General features: G+C 40.6%; 1 protein-coding gene across 4 annotated transcripts; it reads right to left on the bottom strand.

Moving 5' to 3' along the window:
• Window positions 1-3,462: 3,462 nt before the first annotated feature.
• COX20 (cytochrome c oxidase assembly factor COX20) lies at window positions 3,463-12,845 on the bottom strand. 4 transcript variants are annotated; one of them, XM_084623505.1, is made up of 5 exons: window positions 12,441-12,675; window positions 7,818-7,862; window positions 4,949-5,063; window positions 4,742-4,805; window positions 3,463-4,030 (listed from the first exon to the last, which is right to left on the bottom strand). In XM_084623505.1, exons 1-5 carry the CDS (start codon window positions 12,471-12,473, stop codon window positions 3,889-3,891), a joined length of 399 nt encoding a protein of 132 aa, XP_084479631.1. In that variant the 5' UTR covers window positions 12,474-12,675; the 3' UTR covers window positions 3,463-3,888. The 4 variants fall into 4 exon arrangements, with proteins under 4 accessions (XP_084479631.1, XP_084479632.1, XP_084479634.1 ...); XM_084623506.1 differs by lacking the exon at window positions 12,441-12,675 and adding an exon at window positions 12,775-12,801 and having other exon boundaries at window positions 3,464-4,030; XM_084623508.1 differs by lacking the exons at window positions 7,818-7,862; window positions 12,441-12,675 and adding an exon at window positions 12,775-12,845 and having other exon boundaries at window positions 3,470-4,030.
• Window positions 12,846-14,932: the final 2,087 nt, after the last annotated feature.

The following is a 14,932-nucleotide window of genomic DNA, read 5'->3' as shown; positions in this document are numbered from 1 at the left end:
TGTATTTTTTGGAAAAATAAAGTTAATCAATTGCCATGGTGATAAATAGTTCCTATTAGGATATAATAGGGAACTTACAAAGAACTCTTCCTAAGTATTTTGGCATAGGTTCCATAACCTCCAGCCTCTCTCTTCCTGTCCCTCAGCCCAGCAGCCCTTTCAGCAGCAGTACATTGTGACCAATCACTTTCAGTTTATTTTCTATTGTTGACACAGAAACAGCTGCAGCAGGCACTTTGAGACACAGATGATGTCAGAGGGCTTTCTGCTTTCTATAGTTTTCACTCTGAATATTCTTCCCCCTCTTCTGCCTGTTCCAAACCATCCCCCTTTTCACTGCAACTTAACTCATGCTCCTTTCCTTTCTTCACTCCCTCCTCCTGTTTTTCCACTTACTTCCCTCTTCAGTGTGTCCCCTCTTCCTTTTCCAGCTTCATTTAGCTAACTCCCTCCCAGCAAAACCCCCCTTTAAAAAACAAAAACAAAATAACCAACCACTCTGAACAATGATGATCTATTGGCTTGTATGTGACATCTGGTCCCCCTACCCTTTATCTCATCTAGGTTGTAAATTCTACAAGGCAACCACCATAACAGACTGGTTGGGTCATTACAAAACCTAAACTTAATTTCCCCAATACTAATTTCTCCCTACTGTTACTCACACCTTATCAACTGTCTGTAATGGGTCACACTCTCAACACTTCAAAAGTTATTTTTCCTCCCTTGATATCCTGCTGTTAATTGATTTCTCATTAGACTGACCTCACACTTGGTAAAGCAACTCCCATCCTTTCATGTATTTATACCTGCTCCTGTATTTTCACTCCAAGCATCTGATGAAGTGGGTTCTAACCCACAAAAGCTTATGCCCAAATAAATTTGTTAGTCTTTAAGGTGCCACAAGGACTCCTTGTTATTTTTGCTGATACAGACTAACACAGCTACTACTCTGAAGCATAAGTGTTATTAAGCAATACTGTAATTCAAATAAATAATCCATCATGAAAACTAAGGTGTCGATCCGACCAAGATGTGTACATTTGAGTTGCCACATTGAGTTCAATGGGATGACTCAGGTGAGTAAATTTAGATCATTGAACAGTTTGCAGTTTTTGTTTTTACAACAGCTAATAATAAAATCATGGCTGTAGGGCCATGGACAGCTGCTGAAAAGCTACTTGGCAATCTGGGGGAGGAAAATGAGCAGTTTAAAACTGACACCACTGCTGAAAGGGCAGCAGGGAATATTAACACCACTTTCCTCCCAAAATTTGAATATAGATATATATGCAAAAATAGTGAAAAACTATTGATGTTTTCAACCTTTTCCCTCCTATTTTCTGTTAATCTTCTAGTAAAACATAATTTTCAGTTTAGTGGAGGAAAATTTTACAAAATCCCAACCCCACAGAAGTCAGTTATTTTAAAACAAATATAAAAAGGAACTAAATACAGTACTAACAGCAGCAATATGTAACCTTAGTCTGAATGTTAGGCAAGTCCAAAAAAGATACAATTCTGCACTACACAGGCATGTGAGCTGACACACCAGTCTTGTGTAATACTCTTTACCCCTACATTGTAGCATCGGGGTCTAACGTCCCTAAACTGACATAGCATAAGACAGAACTGAATGTCAATCTACACTTGAAGTTTCCTTGATTTGAATCTTAACTTGCTTACTTTTACTACTGAAGTTTTTGCTGGTTTCCCTTCCAGATGGGACAGTGTGTTCATTCCTGATAGCCCTTACGTGCATGTGGAGAAGGAGTTAAACATTTCTTTGCAAAGAAAGGTGTAAATTGTAATCTGTGATTGTTTTCTTTACTCATTTATGATCTTTCAGCCAGCAAACATGCTCAGCCCTTAATTAGGCTGTAATTCCATCACAATTCTTATTCTGTCAGATGAGGAAGAACAACTCAGACATGTATTAAAATAGGAGTTTGCTGAGCATTATTCACTACTGTCAATTCCCCAGCGTCACTCCCAATTGCCATACTGTATGTGGTAATTGGGTTGGACAGAAACTGGGGGTGGGGCAGGAGGGAATCCACTACAGGGGAAATACTTTCCTTTCTGAACTGGATTAGTTGTGTATGGCAGCTGACTTATGAGTTTGTACAGATTCTCTGGTCAATGGAAGATTTAAGGAAGGAAGCAAAGGTTACTTGAGTCCTGCAGAGATTATTTCGTACTTTATACAAAAATCTCTTAAAACAAAAAGCTCTCTTCCTGAATAAAATCCATTTTACTGTTATTTTTCCCATACAAGATCAGAACAGGAGAATTCAACCACACAGGAAGTGAAGAGAAGGATGGAAAGGAAAAATAGGATTTTTTGGTCTGTTGGGAGAGTAATCTATGTTTACTTAACTTTTAATTTTAAGTAAGAGACACTGTAAGCTTGTCAATGCTATCACAGGTAATAATTTTAAAGAAAAAAAGTGCTTTGGCCCAGACAAGGCGTTTCCTGAATTAGAATGCATTAAAAAAAATGGTGCACTGGTTAACATCCAGAAGGTTTTTGTGTAAAACTTCCCTCAGGATCAAGCGATTTATAAAGTTATTATAGCCCTGAGGTGCAAATAAATCCAAACCCCTTTCAGTCTACAGGGTAATAAGAAAAAAAGGTGTATTTTACTCACTAGAAAGGATGAACTACTTTGGACCAAAAGCAGTCTATGGGGTAATGCACTTTATAAAGAACAATACCGGGCTTGACTTTGAGGTACAAAGCACCCTCATCACTGACATTAATTGCAGAATATAGATAAGCACAGCGTACAAACAAACAGAAACCCTGAATTAGAGCGAAGTTTCAACAATATACACTACTGCTAAACGATGCAATACCATCTCCAGGGGGTTGTAATACAGAACAATTCATAGTGTTGTTTTTTTTTAAATAAATTTATTACATTTTTATGACATACAGAAATGATAAATTGAGGGTACAGTTTCAAAACACCAATTTTACAATATATTGTGCATATTTTAAAATAAACTATTGACCCAGCAGTGGTTTATGTAATTAATCAAGGCAAGCAGGTACCTCTCTACCCAGTTATTAAACTGTAAATAGTACAGGCTACGGCAAAGAAGTGCTCTAAGAGGAAGACTGGGACTTATGAGATAAAGTATCCCAAACATAAGGTACAAAAGAGTAGCAAATAGCCCTCTTGAAGAGTTATTAGTAAATTATTTCATTTTTAGTTTAAAGAACATCCCATCTTTATCCTCAATTTAAAAGTGTCTATTAACAGTCTTAAAGCCAACATCACTAGTAAAAGTTGCCCATTATTCTGTATGTTTCACAGAGATAAGAGGGATCTTTACATTATTCATTTTGTTTCAGTCAACCAGATTAATATTTTTTATTATAGTAATTACTAGGAATAATTTTTCACATTAAACATGAAACAGCATAGAGATATAAACTTCATTTCATTTTAAATAATTTATAAAGATCTTGTTTAGATATGGGAAAATTTAAAAATTAAAAGCCTAGGTTAATCTTTCATTGTAAAATAATGCCAAAACCTCTAGTCATTTTAGAAAAGCTACGCAGCATTGTTCTAAACAATTCTGAAACACTTATTAATCCCCAGCAATTAAACGTATCATTTTCAAACACAATGGGACAGAAACTGGAAGGCCATAACTGATTTGTATATAAATGTACACAATTTTTAAATCTATACACAACCCTAACATTTGTTAGGGCCTTCTTTAACAGACTGAGTAGTTTGAGTCCAGCAGGAAAAATATTGTGTGGGTTATCAGTTTTGTTCTCATCCCACACTTACAGGCAGAGTGTACCTTTGCACTTCCATTTTAAGATGCCACAGGTTGTATTTGACCGTTGGGTTGCTCTGTGATAAGCTAAGAATTGCTTCCTCGATTGCTGTTTTGTTTTCTTTCTGGATCAAACACACTACTTTCATATAAGATCTTGTTTCTCATCCCTTCTTGAATAATTCTTTGCTGGATCCTTAGTTTTGCACGATTGTATCTGCAATATATCCTTAAGGAAGAAAAAAAACAAAGTACATTTGAAAAAATCAACTGTTCAGCTAGTTAAAATGTATGAACTGTAAATTCTACACATCATAACTGGACATTTTACAAGCATTTATGTAAATATTAGCACAGCGGCTAATTCTCTAAGGCATGGTTCTACAGCCACTTTCCACAAGGAATTATTTGCAAGCAGCTACAGAATTGGTTCCTAAACATATAATTCTTTTGTACTTTTAAAGATCTGGATTTGGTCCTGATCCTGCAAACACTTGCACACCTGCATAGTTTTAAACATGTGAACAGTCCTCACTGATTTCAGTGGGACTCCTTATGTACCTAAAGATAAGCACATCTTTAAGTGTTTACAAGATTATGGCCTAAGTTAAAATTTTAACTGAAAGTGGGAGGAAACAGAGACATGAAGAAAGGAAAGGACAAGAGGACTGCATGGTCTCTTGGGAGACTAAGCCACATGTAGCAGAATGCTTTTTTTAATTTAATTTTAATTAAAAATATGAAGTCCAATAGCTTAAGGTTTATGAACATCCTTGCAAAAATAAGTTTTGGTAATGAATTTAAAGGAGAGGAAGGAGGCATGGCTAGAGTAATGAAAGGTCTTCCCAGAAGAGTATGAAAGGTAACAGAGGACAGCACAGGAATATATGTACAAATTTGCAACTCTGGTCTGTCAAAATTCAAGAAACATCTTGTATACCAGCATCCTAACGTTGTCAAAACAAAGCCTCCCATTCCAAAGTCAAAAGATCTTCTAACTCTACCTGAAAGAGAACAAACAAAAAACAGATAATGAAAACAATTATCCAAACTACTTTTATTTCTCTCAACTAGCAGAACAAAATCAAGCAGAAAAATTAATCTCTCTTGCTGAAGAAATTACAGGAAAACAATAAAAAACACTCACTGGTTGCTAAAAAATGTCCAAGGCCCACAACTAGAGAACCCAGTGACCCATAGAGTATTGACTCTCGTGCACAGGGAATATTTTGGACATCAAGGATTCCTAGGAGCTTAAAGGTCTAGAAAAAAAAATATATCGTTACATTATGACTATCTTAATTCAGATAAATTTTTAAAAAAGAAATAATACATTAGAGTTGCATTCTCCATCCCTCTTTCTGATTTTCAGACAAAAAACAAAAAAAAGTGGTCCCCTATAGATTCAGTCGTTAGCACAAAACAGTTAATTTGTTGTTGGTTTTATTTTAAATACCCCATAAGACTTATTATTTTCAGCTATATTTGTTTTTGTGCAAATAATGCACTGATCATACAAAACACGAGATTGTGAAAGTAGACGGAGCTAAATTAATCCCAAATCTATCCTGTTAGTCCACTGACTGCTACTGAATTATGTCAGGGATGAATTTGGCCCACTATGTAATTCAGTGATATGAAGTAAACTCTGAAAATTTTACCAATATTCATTCATTATAAGCAATCATCAGTGCCTTTGAAAACCAGACTGGGGCTAATAAAGTGATTATACATTTGCTAACTAGTTCCATCACTTCAATTTAAAATCTAGAAAAAGGATACATTTCCATGCAGAGGCGTCAGTCTCAACTCTATCACAAGGCTGACTTGATCCCCCTTTAGTGTTTGTGTGCGCGCAAGGGTGCATGTGTGTACACACACACAGCACCACGGTATCTTTCAGATTAGGGTTGTCTCCATGACAACTAAAACGTGGTCAAACTGAGGAAGTGTTTTTCGAGATTAAGACTTAAAATGGCTCAATTCTGAGATGTCTGCATCCTACCTGCCCAAGAGAGTCACATTACCCCACAAAATTTGAGACATAGGTAGACTCTGGACATGGGCTAACGCAAGAGGAAGCGTTCAGGAAAAAGTAAAATGTTTTGTATAATTCAAAAGGTAGAGAATGATTATTTCATGAAAAAAAATGGCAAAAAACAAAACAAAAAAACCAGTGAAGAATATTCTTGTCATCCTCCAAACCCACCAAGGCTAATTTTCATCTTTAGGTGCCTAAATACCTTTAAAAAAATCTGCCCTCAAGTAACTTGCTAAAGGTTATATAAGGTATTTGTGATAGAGCTGGAAACAGAACCCCAATTTCTAAGTTTCTAAATTAATTGACTCATGTCTACCCACCAGTCCATACAGGCTCAAACAAGTTGCTTTATATTTCTTTAATTGGCCAGCTGCAAAATAAGGAGAATATTTACCCACTCTGTAAAGTGATTGGAGATGTACAGATTAAAAAGATCTATGTTTTTCAGAGGCATTATCTTGAAGCATTGAAATTCGAAAAATTAGTGAGGAGGGCTTTGAGAACTAGTATATTAAGCATTATATGCTTAGTCAACAGACCAAGGTTCTAACCCTGATTTTGACACTTAATTTACCGAGATGTTTTAAAGCATATTTTACCATCATTCAGCTTTTAGTTACGTTGTGCTGCACATGAAAATGTGACTAAATCACACAGAGAACATGTGTATCTTTGACAGGCAGGCACTGCAGGAGACAATTTGTTTCAGCAGCACTACTCACACCACAATCCTTTAACATAATCTGATGACCAGTCCATCCCATTTAAAATTGTAAAAAGCTATATACCTTCATTTATATTCACAAAAGAACAATAGTAGGTCTTTTACAAAATCCAAAAAGAATTATGTTTTTAAAACATACGTTCTTACAGAAATGCATATTTCAACCACAGAACAACCTTTACTCTGACCAAAAATAAATAAATAAATATCGTCCTTGTCGGTAATCATTAACACAATCCTTTTGGGGGAAAAAAAAGTGTTATATATGTAGCCGAGGGTTTCTAAGGGAATTGAGCGCCTACTACTCTTAGATCCCTTTGAAAAAATCAAAGCAATAAACATTATTGAATATTGATTAGCCTCAAATGCTGGTCCATATACATAAAATTTACCCAAAACTGATAGCTATTCACTTTTCTATTACATTATTCTCCAACAGTAATTAGAAGTAACATTACCAAAAGAAAAACATCTAACAATTTGCAATAGATTATTTCAGATTTATAAAAGCCTCTACAAGCATTTCTAGAGCCTCTGCTCTGAATATAGTTAACTGATAGTATTTCCTACTTAATAGTATTCTTCCAAAAAAATCTATTTAGATATCAAAATCAAGATTGAAAAAATATGCATAAAAGGCCACAAAAACACATGGCTCAGAGTTAAGGGTGCTATTGTTGTGATGAAATCTGCATTTCCTGCAGATAAGGAATGTGTTTGTTCATTATGAAGGTACATTTCTGTCTTTATTAATTCTCTTGCTTTTAAATCCTTAGGTTTTACATATGTTATGACCAATAGCTATGTTGTCACTTAGTATCTTTACGTTTTTATTTTTTTTTTTAGTTATTTTTTAATTTGGAATGATACTGTTCTTGAACACTTTAGATATATCACTGAACAGGGGCTTCATTCCAGCTCCAAAATATACAATGCCACATCCCATCTCTTTCAAGGAGTTTTGTTTTCTTAACAGAAAAACAGTCTTAACTCAGTCCTCACTTTCAGTTCTATCTCACTCACAGGTCTCTCACAGCTTCCCAGTTCTGCCCCCTCTTTTGGGCAGCAGCCTCAGGGCTGTCTCCCTGAGGATCTGGCTCTTTGCTCCAGGAGACCTACCATGGGAGTCAGCTCCATTCCACTGTGGCTTCACCCTCTCTCAATCATTCACCCTTCTACCTCCTGCCCACTAGCAGCTTTTTAGGGTCAGGTGTATTCAAGTCCCCCTTTAATTAGGTGGGCTGGACTCACCTGCTCTGATCCAGGGGAGCTGGGCCTCCACAGGAACCAACTATCCTGTGACAAGATGGTACAGAAGATGCTATGCTATTGTATTACTTTTGAGAGACATAATTTAGGTTCTTATGCAACACTTACGAGTAGTATTAGACAGCCGGCTTACATATGAGATTAGAGTTTGTACACAACTATCAAAATTTTTTGCAGAAAGTTTAAATACATAAGTGTCAGTTGATTTAGGACCAAATCTACTCATGCAACTGAGATAAAAAGGAGTTGTCCCTTACTCATGTATTCTCATCAGGAATAATTTCAACAGCTCATATGTGGAAAAATCATTTGAGTTGCTGTTGTTTTCAAAGACTGTATCCACACTATGTATATGCTGCATGATGCATACTTTCAAAACAGTATTTCAACTACTGTTATACTGAAATAATTTGCTTACAACTCCAACTATAACACCAGAAAGTATGGATGTTACGGAAGCTGATCAGTTTGTCCAAAAAAAAATATGAAGAGAGACAAGCCCATACATAATGTTTACATGACAAAATGCTCTGTGGAAAAATCTTTATTATTTCATTTTTCAGGTCATCCTTAGTTATGTTTAGTACCTTATTCCACAAGCAGTTCCACTGAAATCAGTAGGCCTACTAAGAGAACCGTATTGGTAAGAATAGCAAAAATGTCCCTATAAGGCTTCATTATGTAAGGTATTGAGCACCCTCAATATTCACTGATGTCAAAGGGAGCTGGTCAGCACCTCACAGGAGCACACTCCTTGTCACAGGATCAAGACATTCAATTTTCATTACAAGATTTTCTGTAATGAGGACATGCTACAGAAAAAGTAAAAACCTTTCAAATACACAAACTTCTTATAAAAATTATTGCTTTACATAGGTCTGTATGTAAGAGAAATAAAGAATTTGTCTAAGAGGCTTTGTCTGTTTACAGATATTTCTCTTGGCAAAGAGAAAGCGTAGACTGGGTAGACGGTCGGTCCTTCATCAGTTGAGACTGAGCTGATCACAACACATCTTCCAATCTTCTCTCGCTCTGGCTATCCTTCGCCATGCTTGTCCATATCTCCTTGTTAGGAAATCACCCCACCTCTTTGGAGGCTCACTGCGTGGCCATTTCTGCTCTCACGGATACCACTTGGACATAGCTGCGGTCCATGTAGCTGTTGTCGCTGAATCGGGCCATATGTCCCGCCCACCGCATTTTGCTGAGCCTGCTTTCAACAAAAACGTCCCACACTCCAGACTGCTCCCTACTTATATCGTTGGGGACGTAACTGCGGAGTGAAATGCCCAAAAATGTTTGCTCCATCGCCCTCTGTGTGACAGACAATTGATGTTCTTCAATCTTTGTCAGCGACCATGTTTCACTGCCATATAACATCGCTAGAAGCACGGTCGAGTTAAAAAGATTCGCACAAGTTGTTTTGCTGATCTTTCCTTGGAGGATGTCCTTGATGTCACTGAATGCACACTATCCAGTTTTTTTTCTGCACGACAGTTTGCCTTTCTGATCGTGGCACATGTTAACTTCCTGGCCCAAATAAACATGTTTATCAACCTCTTGGATCTGCTCTCCTCCAAGAGTTATTTGGGTTCTTGGCAGAACATATGATTTCACGTATTTTCTTTTCCACCAGTTCATTTTTAATCCGAATTGACTACTTTTTGCGTTCAATTCTTTAAGCATTCTCTCAAGCTGGGCTGTATTTTCAGCTACCAGCACTATATCATCTGCGAACCTGAAATGGTTGAGCCACTCGCCGTTGATATTAATCCCGCCTTTCAAGTCTGCTCATCGAAAAACCAATTCAAGACAGGCTGTGAATAATTTGGTGAAACTGTTTCTTGATGGGGATTCGGAGGGGATGCAAGAGAAGTAAAGAATTAAAGTAAAGAGAAAGCATGTTAATTTAATAGATTAACTTTCTAGTGTACAGATTTTTGAACAGTCTGAAATAGACTGTCTAGTAGTACGAGGCACAGATTACAACACAGATGAAAAGGGGAAAAAGAATAAGGGAAGAAAGAAATAACATTTTTAAGATGTTACTTTTCCTATCACTGTATATGACAGACAGTAAAGCCTTGCACAATGAAAAACCTATAAAATTCTCAAAATATCAACATGAAAAATACTGGTCTTCAAAACTGTAGGAGAAAAGGTGAGACCACCATTTCTTTGGTTAATTAAAATAATTAATTAAAAACAGAAAGAGGACAGGAAAAGGTAATTTTAAGTTGTTAAATGTGTGTTTCTGGAGACCTGAATAGCTGAATTGGTTGCCGAACTTTCTGAAGTTACCACAGTGCAGTGAAAAAACTTTCAAAAGACTTGTACCTAAAAGGTCCCCTTAACAACTATTCTTAAGTGAGGACACCTCTTAATGAACGTTCACTTAGGCCCTAATTTTGCAAGTGGCTCTGCACAAGTGGCGGCCTGTGACTATCAGAGTCCCACTGACTGCAGAGCAGCTAGCAAGATCAGGGCCTTGGTTGACAAGACCAGCTGTTTTCAGGGTCCACTGCAACTATAAATTGCCTGCTTAAACAATGTCTGCAGCTCAGGTTAAAGTAATCATTGTCTGAAACTAGTCCTAAAGCAGAGAACAGGGATTCTCAATTTTTTTTCATAGTTGTGGTCCACACAATAAGTTTCATGGACCATCTCCCCTTCCACTCTGAATTGTACGGACTATGATTGCATAACATTCCTGTGACAATTAAATCACCTGATTAAGTGGAAAAGAGATATTAGGAAAGCATCTACTGTATTTTTAGCTATCTTTAGTACACTTCACCAGCTGGAAAGAAGAATGAAAGCCAGCACCATATGACCTAGCAACCTCTGTATTTCAGCAGGAAGTACTTCAGCATACCACAGATTTAGAACCTTTGTCCTAGAGTAGTTATATTCAATTAAAATTAACTGGAAGTAAAATTTAAGAGCATGTAAGAAGCTTCAATAAAAATGTAATGCATTTTAATACAAAAATATTTTTGGTAAACAATATGCTGCATATGTGTACACAATGGTGCCATCCATTAAAAAAAGACAAAAAAAAAATCACAGGAAACCTTCAAGCTCCTTCAAATTCCCATGAGTTTTTCCCATCTGCTTTTCAATGGTTGACACTGCATCATAGCAATCACCAGGGTCTTCAGAATCTAGAAGAACCCTAAATCACATCCCATAGAAACATCTGTGGGGAAGGGGATCTGGCCATCTTCATTCATGTCTTCCCCTGACACACACCATCCTTTGGATAGGTTACCATCCCTCCAGGTCTTGTCCCAAACCTGGCAGATTCCAGGGGCTCCTTGGGATGCCCTGTACCTCACCAGCATCTTGAAGGTAGGGCAGCTCCATTGGAGCCTTGGTACAAAGAACTCTTTACCTTACAACGTATGTCACCAGTGCATGTTCTACAGAAAAGATAATTAATACAGCAGAGACTGTGACATATATTAAATATACAAAGGATCCCAGTCACCCAAAGAGCCACACCCAGATCTAAGGGAGAAGACAGTCAGGTCAAAGAGAGCACATGACACTTACCAGCATGTACCTTCTTTGCTTTTTAGTATTATTGGTTATTTTAGAATATTCACATATAAACTGTATGCATAAGAAATAAGCTTAGAAAGAGTAGATTTTATTGGTATGCATCAGTAAACATTGATTTCACTGTACATAAAAATTGATAAAAAATTCCATCAATAATAACTGAAATGTACAGTTAAGTAAATTATGAAGAGTGCTGCTTGAGAACTACAGTTTAATTTCAGGTACTCCTTTTCTTTTCGAGGATATTTACTGTGTTTATTTTACCATGCAATGTTGACAATTTGTGTTTTAACAGTTACAAAGCTTTATCTTTTTGAATTGCAACATCAATCATCATAAAATAATTATCTGGGCCTGCCCTAATTTCCTGCAATTGTGAACATTTAAATAGATACAACTTTTTAAAAATGCTTAAAAACCCCTAGCCATATGATCGGGCAAAATTATGAAAACCCAAATCACGGACTTTGACAGCCTAGGTAGGAGGCGATCGCTGCAACCGGGGAAAGGCCGGCCCGAGCCCGCGTACTGACTTGACAACCTTGAGAAGACCCCTGTCAAGGGCAGAGGATCTAAAATTAGCTTTGGCAGCCCCGCGGTGAGTGGGAGCTGGGCGAGGCGCGTCGCTCCCGGCGCCTGCCCCGGCAGACCCGCCGTGACACCCGGCCGGGCTCCCCGAGCTGCAGCCCTGCATGGTGGGGGGTCCCGGCTCTAGGGCAGGGGCGGCGACGGAGCGGGCGCGGCTCCCACCCAGGGCGCCGCCGCCTGTCTCTGCGCTCACTCCGCAGGGACCAGGCACTCGCCGGGGGCCGACGCCCCACCCCGGGGCCCCAGGGACCCGCCCCGGCGAGGGGGGGAGGGAGAAGAGCTCGGCCCTCCCGTGCAGCCGCCACCTCGCGCTGAGGAAGGGGGGGCGAGGGGGGACACAGCCACTAGCGGGGTGGGCAAGGCCCCTCCCCCACTTGCTCCGGGGAGGTGCCGGCTCCCGACGAGCCCAACCCACGAGGAGAAGGCGCCGCTCTCCTCTGCCCCCACCCTTACCTTCTCCGAGCCGGGCTCACCCTCCCCCGCCATGGCAGTGTGCTCACAGCGCCCTCCTCACGCTACCAGTAAGGCCGAACCGGGCCGTGTGTAAAGAACGAGAGAAAAGTGCCAGCGGAGCCGCTCTAGCCGCCGCGCCCCGCCTCATCTCTATGGTGCCCGAGATGAGCGCGCCGGGCGCCATTTTAGGTATAGCGCTGAGAGATTCCAGCGAAATCCTTTGTTCACTGAAATGGGTCACGGAGCAGCGCGGGGGCGCGCGCGGGAACGCGCGCGGCTCCCCCTTCCCCGGCCCAACCGCCGCGCGCGCGCACGTTCTCGCTGAGTCTCTCACCCGCACACACATAGGCAGCGCGCACGGGAGCGGGTTGGGCTGGGGCTGGTGTCCCCGAGAGACGTGACAGAGCTGCGGGAGGGGGGAGATGGAGAATAAAATGGAGGGCGGAGATCAGCCCTTCCCTGAGGCGGGGACACAGACCTAGGGGCCAATATTGGCCAGTGTTTAGTGTCGCCTCACAACGGGGGTGCAGCGGCCAGCAGCACTTCTGGACACACACACCCGCCCCAACAAGAGACAAGCCTCCAACCCCTCTCAAGGGCATGAGGGGAAAGTGACACAGCCCCTTTCTACATCTCCTTTCCAGCCTCAAAGGCCCATTTCTGGGGTCTCTAAGCCCCAGTCCCTGCAGTAGAAGTTATGCCATCAAAGTTATCTAATTTGCAGTTTATGTAATTACGACCTTGTAATATGCTTGGTGCGCCGTACAATACGTAAGATGAAGCTAGGCCTTGCCCCAAGTTAACAACCAGCTCCAACTCCTATTGCCACCAATGCAACCTGAATTACTAAGAGTGTTAAGAGGCACTAAAACCCAAAAGAGTAAACATGCTAAATATGCTGGTTGAGCAATGACTAAGTGGAGGAAGAGGGAAAGTGATGCATAACCCTATATAAATAACTGAATGATGTGAACACTGTGGAAGGAGAGGGATTATTTAGGGTTACAATGGGAAACAACTAGGAATAATGGGATATGATGAAGAGAAAATGTACCTTCAGAATGAAGTAAAGCATCCTGACAATGAGATTTACTAGAATAGACTCTTAACTTGAATTTTCAAGGCAAGTGCTGAAGTACTATTGGTTGGGACTTTCCAACTAAATTAGGCAAAATACAAGCAAATGTACAATAGGAAATGGTTATGAGGTGGTTCATACTGTAATTGGTCTTTTCCATCCTTAACTATTATTAAGTTATGTACATGTAAGCAGTGTCAGGATGAGCTCCACCCTGACATCTGGTGGTGAGGTGTGGCAAGTTGTGGAAAAGAACTTCAGGGGCCAATCTCATTTGCATAGGCACACCCACCCGGCCTAGAATGAGGCCAGAGCTGCCCAAATGGTCACTTTGGCTGCTGTGGGATCCCCAGTGTCTCTGTTACTGGGGCAGGAAGAATAAATTGTTATTACCCTGATTATGGGAACTGTGCTTGGAACTGTACGTGGCCTTTTGTTATGATGGAGGGACTCGCCATCACCTAAGTAGCACTCGCTAGGCAAGGGTCATGGGTTTCAAAACTTTGTGAATTGAGAGAGGCTGGGGACAAGTATTAATACTTGGTGGCATAGGCCCCTTGGTGAAGGCCTTACATGCTAATTGCACTTCCTCCTCTCCCCACTGTGGAGTATCAGAGCTAATTTTGATTCCATTAGAAGTCTAGTTACAGGCTGCTGAGCTCACTTTGGGCTAGTGGTGTACTAGCACTGAGGCTCCCCTACTACAAGCTGAATTCACCAAAGAGCTGAACTGACTAAGAGCTGAAATCAGTGAGTGTTGTGTTAAGTAGTGGGGGAGCCTGAAGCTATATTGTGGAGCAGTTTGTGGGATGGTTGGAGTGCCTTGTGGACAGGCTGGTGGAGCAGTTCATAGGACAGTGGGAGCTGCTTGTGGGACGTGGAGCAGTTGTGGGGTGGCGGGAGCTGCTTGTGGGGAGCGGAGCTGAGCGAAGCAGTTTGTGGGGCAGCTGGTGGAGCAGAGTGGAACTGTGGGGTGGTCAGCTTCAGATCATGTAAGGTGCCCCTTACCTCTCTCTTCCCCCACACTCCCCATCTCCGCCCAGGTTGGGAGGTAAAACTCTGCAGATAAACTTTCGAACTCTGTGGCTGTCCTGACCAGGGACAGAGACTTTTGGGTCATTGGACTTTTGGGACTTTGGGTGATTCGGGGTTGCTGGACTCAAGAACCAAAGGGAAAGGGCATGCCCCAATTTGCTTGGGGTGGGTTTTTTGCTCATGGGTTGTGTTATGAATCCTGTTGGTGGTGTTTCCCCAACATAATGCCACATTGTTTCTCTCTGTTATTAAAAAGCTTTTTGCTACACTCAGACTATGTGCTTGCAAGAGAGGAAGTATTGCCTCTTGGAGGTGCCCAGCGGGGGTGGTATATATTTGTCCCAGGTCACTGGGTCGGGGCTCGAGCCAGTTTGCATTG

This window comes from Lepidochelys olivacea (assembly GCF_965140295.1).
Source record: "Lepidochelys olivacea isolate rLepOli2 genome assembly, chromosome: 3".
NCBI lineage: Eukaryota > Metazoa > Chordata > Testudines > Cheloniidae > Lepidochelys > Lepidochelys olivacea.
Note: the sequence above shows the minus strand (reverse complement) of the source record. Positions and strands in the feature narration are given on the sequence as shown.

What these genes read in the sequence shown, in the direction of transcription:
- COX20 (XM_084623505.1), bottom strand. Translation starts at nt 12,473, where the DNA reads ATGGCGGGGGAGGGTGAGCCCGGCTCGGAGAAG. An exon ending in GTGAGCCCGGCTCGGAGAAG is followed by an intron (nt 7,863 to 12,440) that starts GTAAGGGTGGGG and finishes ATCTTGTCACAG; the next exon opens with GATAGTTGGTTCCTGTGGAG. An exon ending in GCTCCCCTGGATCAGAGCAG is followed by an intron (nt 5,064 to 7,817) that starts GTGAGTCCAGCC and finishes TTTTTTTTCTAG; the next exon opens with ACCTTTAAGCTCCTAGGAAT.